The 19575-nt window shown below is 35.7% G+C and overlaps 1 protein-coding gene across 1 annotated transcript in view; it reads left to right on the top strand.

Annotated features, from left to right (window-relative positions):
* KIF5B (kinesin family member 5B) overlaps nt 1-8883 on the top strand; it is a 61401-nt gene extending 52518 nt beyond the window's left edge. The window contains exons 24-26 of the mRNA XM_074267065.1: nt 278-494; nt 3231-3363; nt 6319-8883. Of these exons, the coding sequence (XP_074123166.1) occupies nt 278-494; nt 3231-3363; nt 6319-6325 (357 nt within the window). The 3' untranslated portion in view covers nt 6326-8883. The remainder of the gene's footprint in view (nt 1-277; nt 495-3230; nt 3364-6318) is intronic.
* The last annotated feature ends 10692 nt before the right edge of the window (nt 8884-19575 follow it).

Raw genomic sequence — 19575 nt, 5'->3', positions numbered from 1 at the left:
GTGGATAAATGAGTGTTTGAGTTCAGCTGAGTAGGGAAAAGTCATCAGCAAGTGCCAGATCTGGGATTTCAGCTCAGGTCTTCAGACCCCACTGCCAAAGAGCTCTTCCTTCTACACTTGCATCTACACTGGGCCTGGGCCCATTTTCCCTTTCTTGGGGAGAAAGAGCAGGATTGGGTTGTATGTATTAAAAACAAAAATGCCAGAAGATAGAAGATAATTATCTTTTAAGTGAAACGTGGTTAATATTCTAATACTTGCTTTGATTTACCCTCAGTTGGTACGTGATAATGCAGATCTTCGCTGTGAGCTTCCAAAATTGGAAAAACGACTTAGAGCTACAGCTGAGAGAGTCAAAGCTTTGGAGTCTGCTTTGAAAGAAGCCAAAGAAAATGCCTCTCGGGATCGTAAACGGTATCAGCAAGAAGTCGATCGGATTAAGGAAGCGGTCAGGTCAAAGAACATGGCCAGGAGGGGACATTCTGCACAGATTGGTTAGTAGAACAAAGAAAAGTTTTTTAACTCTCTTTTTAAACCAAATGACTTTCATTTAGATAAATTATAACCTGATTTATTTTAGATATGCTATGTGTGCTCTTAAACTACATAAGAGAGATTTTTAAGACTTTTAACTTAATCTTCAAATACTACCCAAAGGGCTTTTCCATTTACAAGCATAAATTGCATTTCTCTATGCTTATCGTCTTTGGTCACAGAACACTATGTAGTAAATAGAAAAACTACAAAGCAAAACCAGAAATTCTAGAACTGAATACTGCTTAGAATATGAAATGACAAAAGTGCAGCCAAATGCAGGTTCTAATTTTATTCTCATATCTCTATGATCCTTTTATAGAAATAAATTTCTACTTGTCAGCATGAAAAAATTTTTTTAAATAATTGGTTAAATCAGTATTTTGTTGATGTTGCTAAATAGTTCTTGAATTTTCTAAAAACAATTTGAATGAAAAGAAATCAAAATATGTTTATTTGATGGTTTGTGAATTTTGTAATGCTTTCCCCTCACAGTTTATATATATATATATATAATCAGTGAATTGGATTTATAATTTCATCAATTTGGAAATTCCCTTCAAAGTACCATGATTTAAATATCTCTGCCTTTTCCTACTAATTTTTTGTCTACTTTCTCACATACTATTCTCTGGAAAATCCCTCTAGCTTGATGGAGGGCTTTCTTTAACTCCTATAACATGGGGGAGTACCATTACAACTTTCAAATTTTTTGTTCATCACCCTTGTTAATGATATCTCATTTTTTCTTTTACTTAAAAAAAAATTTTTTTTCCCCATTAGCAACTATTTAATTGTTTCTCCCTCCATTGGAAGAAGAAAAATAAAAACAAAATCCTTGTAACAAGTAAGCATAGATTATCAAAACAGATTCCCGTATTGGCCATGTCCAAAAATGTGTGTTTTATTCTTCCTTTAGTTCATCATTTCTTAAGGCCTCTTTTATGACAGGAATTCATGTGTCTTTTTTTCCCCCATAACTATCAGTAAATGGACTTTAAGTTATACCATAAAATAAATAAATTTGCTATTCAAAAGCAGGATATTTGGAATTATGTGCTACCAAACACTGACTTCTGTGAGTTAAGGATTAATATTAAAAGTGAAAGCCTTTGGTGGTCCTTCTGAGTATCCTAGAGACAAGTTTGTTAATGTTGTGTTGTTAATTATTCTTCCCCTCCCTCATCTTCTTATAAATACTTCTTAAGTGAGAGGAATCCTACACTTCTCCATAAACTTTGTAATCACAGAGACTATCTCATTATGGTCTCTAGTCTTAGGGAAATGAGACGTAGCTCCCACAAAATGGGGGTGTTCTGCCTCTGAATCACATAATCATTTAAGAGAGCAAGTGGAAAAGAGGATCCACTTTATAACTTCAAAACAGGTTTCAAGTGTAGGAAACAGAAAGGACCCAGCAGAGAGAAAATGAAAAAGGGAAAAAAACAGTGCAGTGTCCTGTGGAGCTGGGGAAGGTGAACATTTCCCAGAGAAGGCTCCCAGGACCAGAGAGAATAGGTCAGAAAACAGGGCCTTGGGCTTGAGAGTCAGGATGCACCATTTTTGAAGGTGTGGTTTCAGAGCTCCCTTGACATGGACTAAGCATTGGGTGGGCAGGAAGGATGGCTTCCACACAACTTACTTGTGCTTTTAGCTTTATTTATCTATCTATTTAATGCCTTATCCATTCTACAACTTTGGTGAACTACTGAATTTAGAGGAGTAGAATCAATCCCAAAAAGAAATGAGACCACTAAACCATTCTTAAGGATACTTGTGAGCTCCACATTGACTTAGAAAATCACACACTCAGAGTTCTGTTTTATTTTTATTAAGTATGTCCACAGTTACATTTTAATCTGGTTCATGTAGCATGCTGAAGTGTTACTTCTACAGCAGAATATTTTAGATTGTATTTAGTTACTTTTTTATCATCATTAGTTACTTCTACAGCAGAATATTTTAGATGGTATTTAGTTACCTTTTTTTATTATCATCAGTTAATGACCTGCCCATAATTACCATTACTAGGAGAAAGATCTAAATGATGTATATTTTCCTCTAAAACAATCTCATTATTCAGTTAGTAAAACAGCATTAAGTGCCTGCTATGTACTAGGCACTGGAAATACAGAAAAAATAAATGTCTCTTGCCTCTCAAGGAGCAAGATACACCCAGCTTAAAGAAATGGGTTAGGTTGTGGACTAGAAAAGGTGACTCCCTCATCTCCAGCTCCAAAGCCTTATATAGATCTGAACATTTAACGGAGCAAAAGTCAAAGCAGCTTTAAGTGGAAGCCCTGGAACCTCTGTGTCCAGAGGCGTCAACAAAATGAATTGTTATTACTTCAGTAATTTAAGGAGCTATGGTTTCAACCATGTGGGCTCAAATGTTGAAACTGATACTAGAGATTTTGAGTTAGTATTAGTGTATGTTTAGAATCTAAAATAATATGTAGGTAGATGTAAAGCACTTATGTGATTCTTATTTTAATTCAGGGTATTTTTTTTTTTTTTTTTAATAAAATAGTAGAATTCTTCCTCCCCTCCCCCCCAGCTTTGTATCATTAAAGACACGGGCCATTTTAAAAAAGATGTTGTAAAATATACTGATGAAGAAAAAAACCATAATGATTAATTGCTTGAAAAAAATTGTGATAAATAGTATTCAAAAGTCATTCTTTACTTTTATTTAGCTAAGCCCATCCGTCCTGGACAGCATCCAGCTGCTTCTCCAACTCATCCAAGTGCAATTCGTGGGGGAGGCGCATTTACTCAGAATAGCCAACCTGTGGCAGTTCGTGGTGGTGGAGGCAGACAAGATAAAGTGTAAGCATTTGTACTTGTAAATATTCTAATTATTTTTATACTGGGCCCATTTGGGGATCAAAGAAGAATAGAAAACCTTAATTGAGATACTTAATTTTGAAATGTTTCCATAACTTTTGGAAACCTTATTAGAATCATAATTCCTAAATGAATTCTAATTATTGGTACAGCATATATGTGCTATAGAAATTATTTTAAAAAAATTTTTAATGTAACAAATAGAATTTTGTTAGACTTGGTTAGGTAATTAGGAATTAAATGTTAATTTAGTGATTATCTGAAATAATGCAAAGATTAGAGGGCAGGAGAAAACATTTCATGATTACCAGTTATTTATGATATTTAAAAATCCATAGTCTGTCGTTGAAGGCCCTCATGGACCCAGCAAGAAGGGACCCCCTCTTTCTTCATGTCTTTCATAGACGCTGTAGCCCTCTCTTAGACAGCTACCATTCTGTGACTTTTCTTAGTTATTTGTCTACAGTTTTAGATTCCTTTACTAGATTAAGTAGTCCTCAAGGGGAATGCTGTCTTCTCTGATCTTTTCTCCAAAACTCACTGCCCATTTTGATTTTTCCCTTTCCCACAACATTCAGGCTTTTGACAAGTTGTATCCTTTCCATTTCTAGCATCTCTTAGATCAGTGGTCCTCAAACTTTTAAAATAGGGGGCCAGTTCACTGTCCCTCAGACTGTTGGAGGGCCGGACTATAGTAAAAACAACATCTGACACTCTTATCTCCACCCCTCAGCCCATTTGCCATAACCCGACAGGCCGCATAAACTTCCTCAGTGGGCCGTAGTTTGAGAACCCCTGTCTTAGATGGCCTCTTTGTTCCCCCTGCTCTCCCTTCACAGAAGCTGTCTTCACATTGGAATATTTACAGTAATCTCTATTCTAGTCTTCTTTCCCTTAAGTTATCCTTCATTCCGATAATAGAAATGATTTGTGTATGAAGAGAAGTAGCCATCTCTCCTCTTTTTGCAACCCTTCAGTGGTCTTCTACTGCCTGCCTAGTTAAGCCTTGCCTTCAAAGTCTTTTCCATTATGGGAAATTCCCTACCTTTCCAATCTCATCTTACACTCTTTCACTATGTGTGTTTCACTTCCCCCAAACTGAATTGTTTACTACCTCCCCTAAACCTCTCATAAGTTTCTGTATCTACGCCTTTAATCAGAAATCACTCTCCCTCTGCAGCCTTCTTGTTGGACATAGGATATAATCTGTCATGCTTATGCCTCATTTTGCATTATTGCAAATACTTCATATGATATTATAGCCCCTTATTAAGTTGTGAGATCGCTGAGAGCAGCAATTGCATATTATTTTACCTACCACCAGAACCTGGTATTGTGCTGTGTACATATTAATCACTTAATGGTTTAATTACCATGAGGAAACAAAACAAAATGGTATGCAGGTTCATCCATTTAGAAAAGTCAAAGAATTTGAGCTGAACAGGATCTTTGAAATCATTTAGTCTCTTATAAAGTAATAAAACTGAGGCCCAGAGATGTTAATTAACTTGCCCAGAATCATACATTTTTAAATGATGTTCAGTATCAGTAGTGGTCTCCTGACTTCCCATCCAGTATTTTCTGCTCTATAATACCTTCATAATCTTTTTTTAAATTATTATTATTATTATCAACTATGTTGTGAATGCTTCAAAAATGTGTTATTTCATTTTGATGACTCCCATCATTACCACTCTTCCCTCTGGTGAGTGCTAGCTTTCCGGTCAAAAAAATTCAGCACAGATCTGGTAGCCGGGTTTTCTCCCTGTGCCCCACGGAGACCTCAAGGCAGGAGTCATCTCGGGAAGCCTCACTTGGCCTGCATAGAAGGAAGGATTGGAAGAATTCAACATTTAAACAATCCTAATAATTGATTTACTGGTTCCAATTATAGACCAATTTTGGATGAGCTACATGCTATTTTAGATTATTTATATTTCTTGTTTGGCCAGGAAGCTTTGGAGGTGCTTGCACTAAAAATAGCCATCAGTTTTTGCTGATGGACTTTACGGTGGCTGTCACACATAAACTGAACTGCTCCTTCTCAAGAACACAGAAGACGACAATATTGTGCTTAAATTAGCTTCAATTTTGAACTTCTGGTGCAATGTAATAGCATTTTTGCCACATGAGGGAGATAGAACCCTCCCTATACTTTTGAAGCTGTTCTAAAACACTGGGTTCATTTTATTGTTTATTTTTTATAGTAAAAACACCCCCTCTTTTCCAACCCATCCTAAAGAATAGCTAGATAGAAACAGTGTGAAAGTTTTTGCAGAGTAATTGGAGATTGTCTTATCTTAAAAATTCTGGCTGGAGCAGTTCAGACTAATTCCTTGCACTAGGAAAAAAAAAAAATTCAAAATCCCACTGGCAAACATTGTTATTATTACCGATTCCATTATTGCTAAGTTATCTAAGGGCCAATTTTAGTACTTCTCCCTGAGTAAGGAACCCTGAAGAACCTTCTAGAATGGTGAATAACGTTCTCCCTCTTTCAACCTTTATGAGGATTTCATTCCTTCATCTTTCTCCTCTTTTTTCTTTATTCCATTTTCTTCTTTTTGCATTCTTTATCATCTCTGCCTTTTCAATTCCCCTCTTTTATGCTTGCCAACACAGTCAAAACGATTTTTTATTTTTCTAGATGTTGTAAAGACTAAAAGAATCATTAGCCTTTCTTAGCTTATTTTGTTTCCCTTTCCCGAATGATTAATTGGTTGCAAATAAAAGAAGTCTTTTTTTTTTTTTTTTTTTTTTTTAGATAAAGTTTGGTGCATAAGGTGGTTGTCATAGCTTTTAAAAATTATATTATTAGATAAATTTTAATCTGGCTGTTTCAAAATTCTGTTGCCTCATATCATAGTTACACTGGAAAATCAAGAATTATCTATAAATTGAAATACTAATCTTTCTTTGCTTTTTTTTCTTTTTCAGATGTTGAAGATGATATGTTATCAAGCAGAGAGAAGAGAGCCTCATTCCATGACTATAATCTCTCCCCCTGCAGGGATTATAGGATTATAACTTTTTTTAAATGTATAAATTATACCTGGCCTGTACAGCTATTTCCCACTCAACTCATCTTGCAAATTCTGCTGATTCTCAACACAACTAGAGTGCAATTTTGGCGTCTTGGAAAATTGACGTGTAATTTCAGAGTGTAGCCCTGTTCATGACACGATTTGTCTTTCATGTCTTAAATTTAGTCTGCACTGTGCCAAGTTGAATGTACTCTACAGGTTTAAAGAAGATTTTAGTTTGTTACCTTCCTTTTTGCGTGTGTTTTCTTGCTTTAGGGAACATGGAACAAGGTTGGAGTTTAGATTTGATATTTAAGTTTTACCACTTAGAACACTATGTGTCCCATTCTGTATATCAGGGCAGCACTTAAAGACTCCTGGGAACGACATCAGGGCTACATTTGTTTGTCTGGTTTCTGAAGTGTGCTTCTGAGAATCATTTGGGCACAGAAATCTTGAAACTGCATAACTCAACATTTCAGTTTCAACCAGGCTGCTTAACTGTTAATCTGATGAAATGCCTGTTTATTTTGAGTTAAATACTATATATTAACAAGTAAACTTAAGTTTACACAAGAGAATTGGTTTGGCAAAGGAACATTTTTATGTGTTGTTCCTAATACTATACACAATATAGTTTCATGGGGTGAAATTATTCTGCTTCATTCCAGTTAACCTACTAGCTAGCACAGAAATCTGACAGTTAATTTATCATCTCTAACATAGAAAAAGGAACTAGAAGGGTCTAGAACTAAATTTAATTTCTCATTCTCACATTATCAGTACTTTATCAATGATCTAAATTTAGCTTTTGGAAACTGAGAAAATGTGAAGTATCTTAAAGAGCTAGAAAATTAAATAAAACACACTGATACATATTAAATAGGAATTAGTTCATTTTGGTTACTCATCCCTGAGGTGTGTTTTAAAACTTCGACATTGAGTTGTACACTATAATTTATTTCTGGTTTAGTCTAGAAATATTGGGATGTTTACTCCAAACCTTTTATATTAAATGAATCTTTTCTTTTTTTTGCCTTGTTTGCAAGAGTCACTAGTATATTCATGAAATAAAATGATTTCTTTTGTTGGCTTTAGTCCATGATTTTGTAATTAGATCTAGACTTTTTACATATTACCCCCCCCCCTTCTTTCTCAGAGGATTGAAATGAATCAGCAATTTAATTTAAAGAGTAATATCAATGATATGGGAAAAAAGATCTCAAATCTTTGCTTTTTCTAGGGATGTTAGCAGAATTTAGGGGAAAGTCAGGGTTTGGGAACTATACATCAGATAGTATAGGTACTCTAAAGTTCTTTATTAGGATGTTGGTGGCAAAAATAACTTTCTAGAGAAGTTTTATATACATATGTTTGTATTTTAAAATTTGGAGCCATTGTCAGAAGTTTCAGACCCTAATTGGCTTATTTTTCTATTTCCTTAACTACTGTAATTTCCACTTTTTGTAATAATTTTGATTTAAAGGGTGAATTTATTTATTTATTTTTTTATTAGCAGCCAGAAATCCTTGCTGTTGCAGTGTGTAGCCCTTGAGGCGGTTATTTTGCCTTTCAGATTGATTGAAAAAGAAGCACTCCATAATTCAAGATGAAATTTTTGTGTGCAGCAAGATAAGCAATTTTACTAAGGAAAAAAAAATCCTGCAGCATTTGTGATGAAAACAAGAGTTTTCTAAATGAAAACACCTTTGTCATTGCCTGCCTAGAGGGTGCATATGCTTAGACATTTGTATTTCACTTCTGACTGATAACTGGTTTCTTTGGAAATATACATAAATGAAGCAGATTTTTTTTCTCTTTTGTCTGTATATGGTAGTTTCATTCCTGTAAGTAAAGTATCATGGGTATTGGTGCTGAGCATTGCTGTGTAACAGTGCAATCATAACTAGCATGTAGCTCAAAATATACATTACCTTTTTATATCTTAATAATTTTTTAATTTCTAATTTTAAACCTTTTGCAAAAGTTTACCAAGAATTACATCTAAATTTTTAAAAAGGAACTGCTCTTTGGTTCTCCTATAGTAGGTCAATGGAACAGAACATTTATTCTTTGTCAATGAACATTTTCAGTTTCTAACAGGACCCTGATGCAATGCTATTCCAATTTGCAGTATCCCTGTTTTGGAGTGGATTTTATTTTTATGTTCCTCTGAATCATCTTGTTAAATGGTTTAGAAGAAAAACTCAGTGAAATAAAAGAATAATATTTATTCATGCTGATCAATTAAATTATTTGCATAATTTAAAATTACTGACTCACTACTGTGTATAACTCTAAATTTGACATGAGATGACATAAGAGTCTGATTCTACCTGTGGAATACATTGGCTTATTTTCAGTGCGTGAAGATACATTCAAAGATAATTGGTTTGGGGACGACGCCATATAGTTTTAATTTAACCTGCATGCTGTAAATGTATTTGTGTTTAAATAAAGAGAGAAAAAGACACTGAAATTTAGTGACTTTATTAAAACTTTCAAATAGATTTTCTTGTTTTGTTTTAGTGAGATCAAGTTTCTTTTCATGTTGGCATGTTAGCAGTTGTATACATTAAGTATCTTTATATTAATTTTCTAAAATTTTATTGTAGACTTTATGGGTAGCAGATGTTAAATGTCTCTAATCTCAAGAATTATTAGCTAGAAATGGATCATGCTATTAAGTTTTCATGTTTTCAATAGACATTATAAAGTTTCATTTGGGCTTAACTTTATTGAATTTCAAGTTTAAATGTGGCCTGAAATTTTTGAGATCATTTGTGGACATACAGAACCAAGAGACACACCAAATTTTAAAAGAGAAACTTGGTTTCTTCCTCTTAACTTATCTTGTTTTTACCTAGAAAAATAGTGACAATGATAAGATAGTGACAAGAAGGATACTTTTTATACATTTCAGGTATTTAATGCCAAAAACTATATGGAGTATAGGTTATGGCTTTTCCAAAATCTGTGATCAAAAGCATCTAAATGACATGACATGTAATGCTACCCCTTTCAAAGCAAATTATAAAGGTAAATGTGAATATTTAGGAAAATGTTGAATTAAGTTTTGTAAATTTGCATATTGAGAGGTAGTATTGGGAGGAGATTGACAATTTCTAAATGAACTTATCATAGAATAAGAACTTGCCAAAGTTTCATGGAACAAAGCAACCTAAATAGCTTGTTTATCAAAGCATTTAGTGAAATGTTTTATTAATGTGAATTGTTGTTATAACACTCTTTAATTATAACCAAGCTGACAACTAATTCAAACACTGAATAGAGTATAGGGAGAGAAATGGTAAGAAGAAAAAGCACTCCAGCAAAAATTTACTAAACTATTAAGAATAAAAGGATGAGAAAATTAACAGATTTGTGCCCACAAGCCCCTAAAACTGCAACTACATAGTAATAATGGCCAGTTGGTGGCCAGTATGGCCCCACTGACCAAGACTGCAATGAGTACCAGCAATCCCATGGATTTTTTTTTTTTTTTTTAGAAATAATGTTTTAAAATGCATAAAGGGGGATTATGCTGATAGTTATGGAAATATTTAAACCAAGATCATAATAGACCAGAGGTTAAAAACCTGTTTTAGAAAATCTTCATAAGCCATGGACTGTTCAGTGTAAGAATATAATCCAGGGGCAGCTAGATGGCACTAGGGATGGAGCTCTGGCCCTGGAGTCGAGGACCTGAGTCCGAATGTGACCTTAGACAACACTTCCTGTGTGACCCTGGGCAAGTCACTGAACCCCAATTGCCTTTTAAAAAAGAAAAGAATGGCAACACCCTCCCCCCCCCAAAAAAAATTTAAGATCTTACTCTAAAGGCCATCTCGTCCAAATCATACTTGACTAAGATTCCTTCAATAAGATTCCCAACAAGTCCAAGCATCATTTGCTCAGTCTTGACTCCTAGGCTTCAGCAAACAATTCTATATCTATTTTCTGCATTTTATCTTTTCGAATACTTAAAAATAGCTCCCATAAAGTGTTGCTTCGAAAGGCTTTTCAATGTCCTTATTTTCCTCCGGAATGTTTCTATCTTGTACTTCCTAAACACTAGAATTGAAAATGCTGCATGTGAGCCAACCAGAAAAGAATATGACAAATATCGTCTCCCATGTTGTAATCATTATAACTTTCTTCCCCCCCCCCCCGCCCCCCAGTCTGGGGTTAAGTGACTTGCCCAGGGTCACACAGCTAGGAAGTGTTAAGTATCTGAGACCAGATTTGAACTCAGGTCCTCCTGAATTCAGAGCTGGTGCTCTATCCACTGTGCCCACCTAGCTGCCCCCTATTGGTCATTTCTTACAGAACAGTAGTATTCCATAGCATTCAAATATGTTGGAATTTCTTGGATCAGAATTCTGTCATTCAGTAGGTTCTCCCAAATTTGTGTCATTTACAGATTTGCTAGTCATTCTATCTATTTGATTTGAATTATTGATTTAAAAAAAAAATAGGAGCATAGGGCCAAAGGCAAATCCTTGGGAACACTACTTGAAACATTCCTCCAAGCCTAGTAATGACTATTTTTTGAGCTTGGTCATTCAACCAGTTCCAAAAATAACATAAAATATGTTTAAAAGTTTTCATTCAAGTTTTGGAAGAGTTCCTCAATTAACAAGTTTGAGAGAAAGAGGTGGTCAGGACTTACTGAAGTCATGGAGTAAGACCCTTGCTGAGAAGGAGGAGGGCATTTTTCTTTCAGCCATAGGCTCTAGAAGCAGATTTACCCACATAGGAGACTGCCTTCCAAACCTGACAAGTCATGTGAGATAGTTTCAGGCTCAGGAGTGGGCAGAGATACTTTAAATAGACATGACTCCAGAGAGATGAAGGAAATAATTACAAGAAATGTGTCAAGAAAAGACATGATGGATTGAGTTGTAGAGAGTACTCTCCAAGAACAGAAAGGGCTTGATACCCTACAGTAGAACCATAGTTGTGGGGTGACTTGGAACACATGGTCCCCACAAGCTCACCTCACTTTATTCCCACTCCTCCCACGACATATTTCTGACAATGTGATGAGGAGAAATTGGGGCTCTAAGCTGAGATGGATCAGCTCTTTTTCTGGTTGTCTGATTACCTCTCTCTCCTTCCCCAAAGTAACCAAGGGCATGTCCGGATAGCGAATGAATTCTCTATCAATGCTGTGTCAAAATAAAGTCTTTATTGATAGTAAAGGATAGATATTTGGCCTCTAGGAAGGCCAAGCTGCCTGGCAAGGGAACACCAGTTGGCGGGCACAAGACAAGGATAAACCGAGTGCGAGGAATACATTTTTAGAAATTCTTTTTATACATAACCAGGGTCATAAAACAAAGTTTGCACAGAGATGTTATCCAAGAGGTTCCAGAGAGATTTGTAAATAAGACAGGAATTTCTCTTAATCATTTGTGTCTCAATTTATCCTTTAACTTCTCCTCAGACAAGAATTTCCTGTTAATTATTTTTATCTTGGGCTATCTCTTTTTGACCTTACCAAATGTATATCAGATTTCTAGGTAAAGTAATATTTTATAGTCTGCTCCACTCAGGCCATTACCTCTACCTTCTCCTCCGTGTCTAATGGTAAATTGTTGGTGAGACATACATTATTGAGGACTCATGAGTTCAAATTTTCAGGGTTATCCCAAGAACCTAAGAGTAGTTGTCCCATCCTCACAAACCTTCAAGTACAAGTGTAACACCTGCAACTGTGGAGACTCATCTATTGATAATAGAAAAATCAACTTTTTTTTTTTTTTAATTTTATTTTAGAGTGAAATTGGGCAGTATTTGGGGGGTATTTTCTTGCACATCAGAACAATTCTTTTCAATAACATTTGCGTGATTGAATGATTAAGTACTAATGTCTGCTGTATTACATGTTTTTGTAATCAGTTTGGATTTTGCATCCCTAGAATACTGGTACCCAGCAGTACACATTGAACACACTTTATTTGTAGAGTTGCTCCCTAAGGTTGAGGCCTGTGTGTATGTAGGACTCTCATGGATTCTAGTTCTACCCTCCAACTTTTTATAGGTCAGGATTCTTTTCTGCAATATCAGAATTTTTTTCATATGGATTTCACTGTCAATGAGTCAATAAATAGTCTTTTCAGAATATAAACATACAACCCTGGTCAAAGATATTAGCTTCCTGTTCCAAAGGGAGTTAGGTATGTTTAATGACATTTAGTCACTTATTCACATTTAACTTGATGTTGAGATACTAACATGACAAACAAGAAGTGTTTAGTTTCCTCTGCATATGTGCTTAGAAACCATGGCAACCACTTTTAAATGATTTAAGCAATTCATTTTACACCTACTTAGAGTTATGAGCAATTTAAAAGGACTAAGAAAGGACTGTCACATACAGCAGAGCAATATCAAATAAATGTCCATTGTCCTTTGGGAAATAGAGAAGATACTATCAGAATGAACTGCAAAAAAACACCCACGTTAACCTCTAGAGTACATTATCTTCCTTTTAAATGGTGAATTATGCATACTGCTTTTCTTGAAGTCACTGGAATTTTGCATTCATGTTACTTCAAAAATGCATTTTTATTTTATACAGATGTGGGCGAATTAGATTGAACAAAAGAAATACATTTCAAGGCCAGGGAGATGAATCTGGAATTCCACAGGCTACTTTTGCTTTCAGCAGTTGGAGTGACAAATGGAAATATGACCCACAAAAGGAATGCTCTCTGTCCTTCACTAACTTCCAACACATTGAGAAACGTGAAGTGAATCACAATGGCTCATCTATTTTGACCCACCTAAAATTTCTTAGCTCAACTCCTAGTGTATTTTACACAGTAGTTATCTTTGGCAATGTACAGATATATTCTCTGTCAGTACAGGCTGGAATCAGGTTATCTCTGAAATAATTCTTCAGCAACCTTCGTTTTATATTTTGATCTTTGATCAATATTTTTCCCCTTTACTCTCCCACAAAATTTTAATAATATATCCTAGTAATGACATCATTTAGGAGGAAACAGAGATTTGGGTGGGGGAAGGAGAATGAGGGAGATAGCATACCTTCTTAATATTCTGGAAACTAAGAAATAAGAATAGAATAAAAACTAACATTTATATGGTGCCCACTGTGTGCCAGGTGTGCTAAGTGCTTCATAATCATCTTATGTCATCCTTTTGACTGCCTTGGGAGAAAGGTGCTGTTGTTATCCCCAGTTTGCATATGAGGAAACTGAGGTAAACAGAAATTAAATTAAGGCAGGATTTGAACTTAACTCTTCCTGACCCCTGACCCAGTGCTCCATCAACTGTACCACCTAAAGAAGCAAAACATTATTTTTCAATATTCCACACATACCAAGCTTTTTTTTTCCGATTACAACAGATGTGTGTGAGTATATGTGTGTGTGTCTGTGTGCATTCACCTAAACCTATTTGGGAGAATCCTCTTTTTCCTTAGCAAAGGCTAAATTAAAGATTATATGAAATGGGTGGCAATTTTAATATCCCCTTTGTCACTGAATAATGTAATGTCTAAATTGGAAAGGCCTTTCAAGAGTTCATCTATGAAACTATTTCCACTCATATGAAAGAGTATTCCAAATCACTACTGATCAGAGAAATGCAAATTAAGACAACTCTGAGATATCACTACCACCTGTCAGATTGGGTAAGATGACAGGAACAAATAATGATGAAGTTGGAGGGGATGTGGGAAAACTGGGACCCTGATGCATTGTTGGTGGAGTTGTGAAAGAATCCAGCCATTCTGGAGAGCAATTTGGAACTATGCCCAAAAAGTTGTCAAACTGTGCATACCCTTTGATCCAACAGTGCTGCTATTGGGCTTATATCCCAAGGAAATACTAAAGAGGGGAAAGGGACCTGTATGTGCCAAAATGTTTGTGGCAGCTCTTTTTGTTGTAGCTAGAAACTGGAAGTTGAATGGATGTCCATCAATTGGAGAATGGTTGGGTAAATTGTGGTATATGAAGGTTATGGAATATTATTGCTCAGTAAGAAATGACCAGCAGGAGGAATACAGAGAGGCTTGGAGAGACTTAAATCAACTGTTGCTGAGTGAAATGAGCAGAACCAGAAGATCACTATACACTTCAACAACAATACTGTATGAGGATGTATTCTGATGGAAGTGGAAATCTTCAACATAAAGAAGATCCAACTCACTTCCAGTTGATCAATGATGGACAGAAATAACTATACCCAAAGAAGGAACACTGGGAAGCTAATATAAATTGTTAGCACTACTGTCTATCTACCCAGGTTACTTATACCTTCGGAAGCTAATAATTAATGTGCAACAAGAAAATGGTATTTACACACATATATTGTATCTAGGTTATATTGTAACACATGTAAAATGTATGGGATTACCTGCCATCGGGGGGAGGGAGTGGAGGGAGGGGATAATTTGGAAAAATGAATAAAAAAAAAAAAAAAGAGTTCATCTAGTCTAGTTTCAACCTTGTTTGTGTCAAGGACCCTTCTAGCCAAAACCTCTTCTCAGAAGCATGTTGTCTACATTCATAATTGATGAAATGCTAAATTTCAATTAGAGGCTACTGAAAATAACAAAGTAATTTTTTCCCACCCAGGTTTGCTGACCTCTTGAAATCCATCCACAGACCTCTTGGGAGTCTCCTCCTGGATAGCACAGTTTGAGCATCCCCCCTCACTGCTTATTCCTAATTAGGCAATTTATAAAACACTGACACATGAAAGCTGTTGCACGTTTCCACTTCTGAGGCCAATCTACTGTGCGCTCCCCTTGGCGGAAGGCTATGGGGGCTGCAGAGCAAGACTGCTCCCCATTGAGATCTCCCATTGTGAATAATAACAGTCTTGTTGGCCACTATCCCTGGGTGAAGCTGCTGTTCTTTACCAAAACTTTCCTGTACTCTACAGAAAGGTCAGTCTTGTCCAATTTGCTTCTCACATGGACCACAGCTCAGATCTTCTGAATGGAAGGAAGAGAAGAAGAAGCACATTTGCTTCTGATCTATGTTTGTATTTATCATTCATCCTTCATTTTGAAGAGGACCGATGACATTACAGAGTGATGTCTTGACTATTACTGAATTAGATTTAAATGAGACAGAATTGCCCAAAGTCATCAGGCTCACTCTCTCTTTCAGAGCCATTGAAGTCCATTGGCAAGAAAAAAGTCAGGATGGTCCTGGGTGCAGGAGGATGACCTTGGCAACTTGGATGTCTCACCAAACTCTAAGTGCCCACAGCACCTACTTCATCCAGTCTCATGGTTATTGGAACTGTTCTCATCCCTCTCCTGCCCAAGGAAGGCTGCACTTGCTTAGGCATCTCTTAATTCACTGATGGGTTTGAGACTTGTCCATTATCCTCAACCTGACTTTGCCAATCTGCTGATTTTTTTTTGATTATTGTAATCATCTCCTCCCAATAGATATTCCTGTTTCTGTTTCCTTCCTCTTTCAATCTATCTTCTACGCATCTACCAAAATAACCTTCTTAATATGATGGTATACTTTAAAAATTCTATCAGCCAAAAATCTACTTGAAGCAGTTAACAGTTTTAGCAACATTGCAGGATATAAAATAAACCTACACAAATCATCAGCAGGTCTGTTACTAACAAAGCCTCGTAGCAAGAGACAGAGAAATTCCATTTAAAATAACTGGTAACAAAATAAAATATTTGGGTGTCTATCTGCCAACACAAACCCAGGAACTATATGAACACAATTACAAAACACTTTTCAAACAAAGAAAGTCAGATCTAAACAACTGGAAAATATTAATTGTTCATGGATATTCCAAGATAATATAATAAAAATAGCAATTCTACCTAAATTAGTCTACATGTTTAGTGCCATATCAAACTGCCAAAAATTATTTTATAGAGCTATAAAAATAATAACAAAATTCATTTAGAAAAAGGAAAGTTCAAGAATAAATCAAGCGAATTAATGAGAAAAAATACAAAGGATAGTGGCCTAGCAGTACCAGATGTAAAACTATTTATAAATCAGGAGTCATCAAAAACACCTAGTACTGGCTAGAATAATAGGTAGGTGGAATAGGTTAGAAAAATAAGACACAATAATCAATGATTACAGTAATCTATTGATTGATAAACCCAAAGACTCCAGCTTCTGGAATAAGAACTCAATATTTGACCAAAATTGTTGGGAAAATAATGTGTCAGAAACTCTACACCTCATTGCACATCTCATCCCAAAATAAGGTCGAAATGGGTACATGATTTAGGTATAAAGGAGAGTACTCTAAGCAAATTAGGAGAGCGAGGGATAGTTTACCAGATCTTTGGAAAAAGGAAGAATTTATGGCCAAATAAAAACTGGAGAACATTATAAAATGCAAAATGGAGAACTTTGATTATATTAAATTAAAAAGGTTTTGCACAAACAAAATCAATGCAGCCAAGATTAGAAGGGAAGCAAAAAACTGGGGGGGGGGGGAATTTACAATCAGCGTTTCTTCTAAAAGTCTCATGTCTAAAATATATAAATAATTGTATCAAATTTATAAGAATACAAATCATTTCCCCAACTGACAAATGGTCAAAGGATATGAACAGACAATTTTCAGATGACAAAATTAAAACCATCTATACTCATATGAAAAAATGTTATAAATCACAATTGATTAGAGAAATGCAAATTAAGACAACTCTGAAGTATCACTACATACCTCTCAGATGAAATAAGATGACATGAAAAGATAATGATAAATGTTGGAGGGGCTGTGGGAAAGCTTGGGACGCTAATGCATTATTGGTGAAATTGTGAGGTGATACAATCATTCTGGAGAACAATTTGTAACTAAGCCAAAAGGACTTTCAAACTGTGCATACCCTTTGATCCAGCAATACCACTACTGGATCTATATCCCAAAAAAATTATAAAGGAGGGAAACCCATATGTGCAAAAATGTTTGTAGCAGCTTTTTGTGTTGGCAAAAGTATTGGAAAATGAATAGATGCCCATCAGTTGGGGAATGGCTGAATAGAGTATATGAAAGAAATGGAATATTACTATTCTATAAAAAATGAAGAACAGGCTGATTTTAGAAGGGCTTGGAAAGATTTTCATAAACTGATGCTGAGTGAAGTGAATAGAACCAGGAAACCTATACATAGCAACAGCAAGATTGTGACATGATGAACTATGATAGACCTGGTTCTTCTCAGCAGTTCAGTAACCCAAGGCAATCCCAATAAACTTTGGATAGAAAAATGCCATCTGCATCCAGAGAGATAACTATGGAGACTGTAAATAAACACAAGCTAGGTTCACTTTTTTCCTTCTTTTTTTTCTTGTGATTTGTTCTTTTTGTTCTGATTTTTCTCTCCCAACATGAATCATATGAAAATATGTAAGAAAAATGGATGTACATGTATAACAAAGTTTTTTTGGTTTTACATGTAATTGGGGGAAAATTTTTTTTAAATGAAAAAAAGTAACCTTCCTAAAGCAGAGGTCTGATTACATCACTCCCCAATTCAAGAATCTTCAACTTGACTTCCATTTGCTTCAAGAATAAAACATGAATTCCTAAGCCTGGAATTTGATATTTTGCAAATTCTGTCTTTCTAGATTTATCTCACAATTCTTTCTTTGTGATCTCTCCATTCTAGCCAAACTGAGTTATTGGCTATTTCCTAATTCAATATACCACTACCTACCTCTGTGTAATCACATAAACCTCAGATCTTAGAATATACTTTGCCTTTCTCAGTCCTTAAATTATTCAAGGCTCCTCTCAGAGAGCATTCCTTATGTGAAGCCTTCATTCAGCTATTAACATTCTCTCCCTCAGAATTTCCTTAAAGCAACCTGAGTACTGCCTTTCCCCTTCTACTCCCTCCCTTTTAGCATACTTACCTGTGTTGTAACCTCCTAATAGAATGTGTGATCCTTGGAGGAAAAAAATGTTTTACTTCTCTCTCTCTCTCCCTCTCCCCATCTCTCTCTCTCTCTCTCTCTCTCTCTCTCTCTCTCTCTCTCTCTCTCTCTCTCTCTCTCTCTCTCTCTCTCTCTCTCTCTCTCTCTCTCCTCTCCCTCTCTCCCTCTCTCCCTCTCTCCTAGCTTCAGAAATCCTGTCCATTCTATCATTCACTTCTGTGCTTTCTTTAATAAGACTTTTAAGACATTTAAGACTATCCTTTTTGGTTACTGACTGGTCCTCTTATCTTAAGAGCTGTTTGTAACTTTGTCTCATTTATGTTGGCCCTAAGCCTCAAAAAGTGCAACTAAGTCTTAGGAACACTTCAGGCTGTTTCTTTCTTGGCTTTCTACAATTGTTACATTAATAGAGGCCATGCTTCATTGAATCCTTTGTTTATTTTGTTTTCTTTTGTGTTTTTCTGAATTCAGACTATCCTAGGACAGTTCTTCAGGGAATGCCCGTCCTTTGCATGCATCCAACCCAATAGAGAGAATGAACACAGATGGAAGTGTGTGGCCATTTTGTTGATCAGCTAGATGGTACAGTTGATGGATTACTAAGTTTTAGAATCAAAAAGACTTGAGATCAAATTCAGTTAGAGACTTAGTAGTTGTGTGACCCTGGATAAGTCACTTAACCTATTTGCCTCAATTCCCTTATGTATAAAATAGGGATAATCATAGTTTATTGTAAGAATAAAATGAGATAATGCTTGTGCCATATCAATGTTAGCTACTGTTATTATTATCAGTAAAACTAATCAGATGTCTTCTGGAGAAAGCCAGATTTACTTGATCTATTCACTTGATCACAAGAAGATGGAGAGCAAGAGATGGAGATTTAGAACAAAATGATGTTAAAAAAACAGGACAAAGGGCCAAGAGGGCACAATCAAAGAGGAGAGAGAGAACAGAGAGGGCTAATGCTGCCTTGGATAGCAACTTTCTTTTCAGCATGACTATGAATCACAAAGAACAGGGGGGAAGGAGATAAGAGTTTGCCAGACTTAACACAAGGGAAGTACTGCTCCACAAGTCACTCTTAATTGGGGCCTGGAATATCAGTAGTGATGGAAATCACAGAGTCAAACACCTGAAGTGATTAAATAACAAGAATTTAAACTCCTTAAAGACAGGAATTGCCTTGGTATCTCTAGTACCTAACAAAGTAGCTTGTATGCCATAGGTACACAATAAACCTATCTTATTTA

The sequence above is a fragment of the Sminthopsis crassicaudata genome, chromosome 5 (assembly GCF_048593235.1).
Source record: "Sminthopsis crassicaudata isolate SCR6 chromosome 5, ASM4859323v1, whole genome shotgun sequence".
In the NCBI taxonomy this organism is placed as follows: domain Eukaryota; kingdom Metazoa; phylum Chordata; class Mammalia; order Dasyuromorphia; family Dasyuridae; genus Sminthopsis; species Sminthopsis crassicaudata.
The sequence above is the reverse complement of the archived record's forward strand: the minus strand, read 5'-3'. Positions and strand labels throughout refer to the sequence as shown.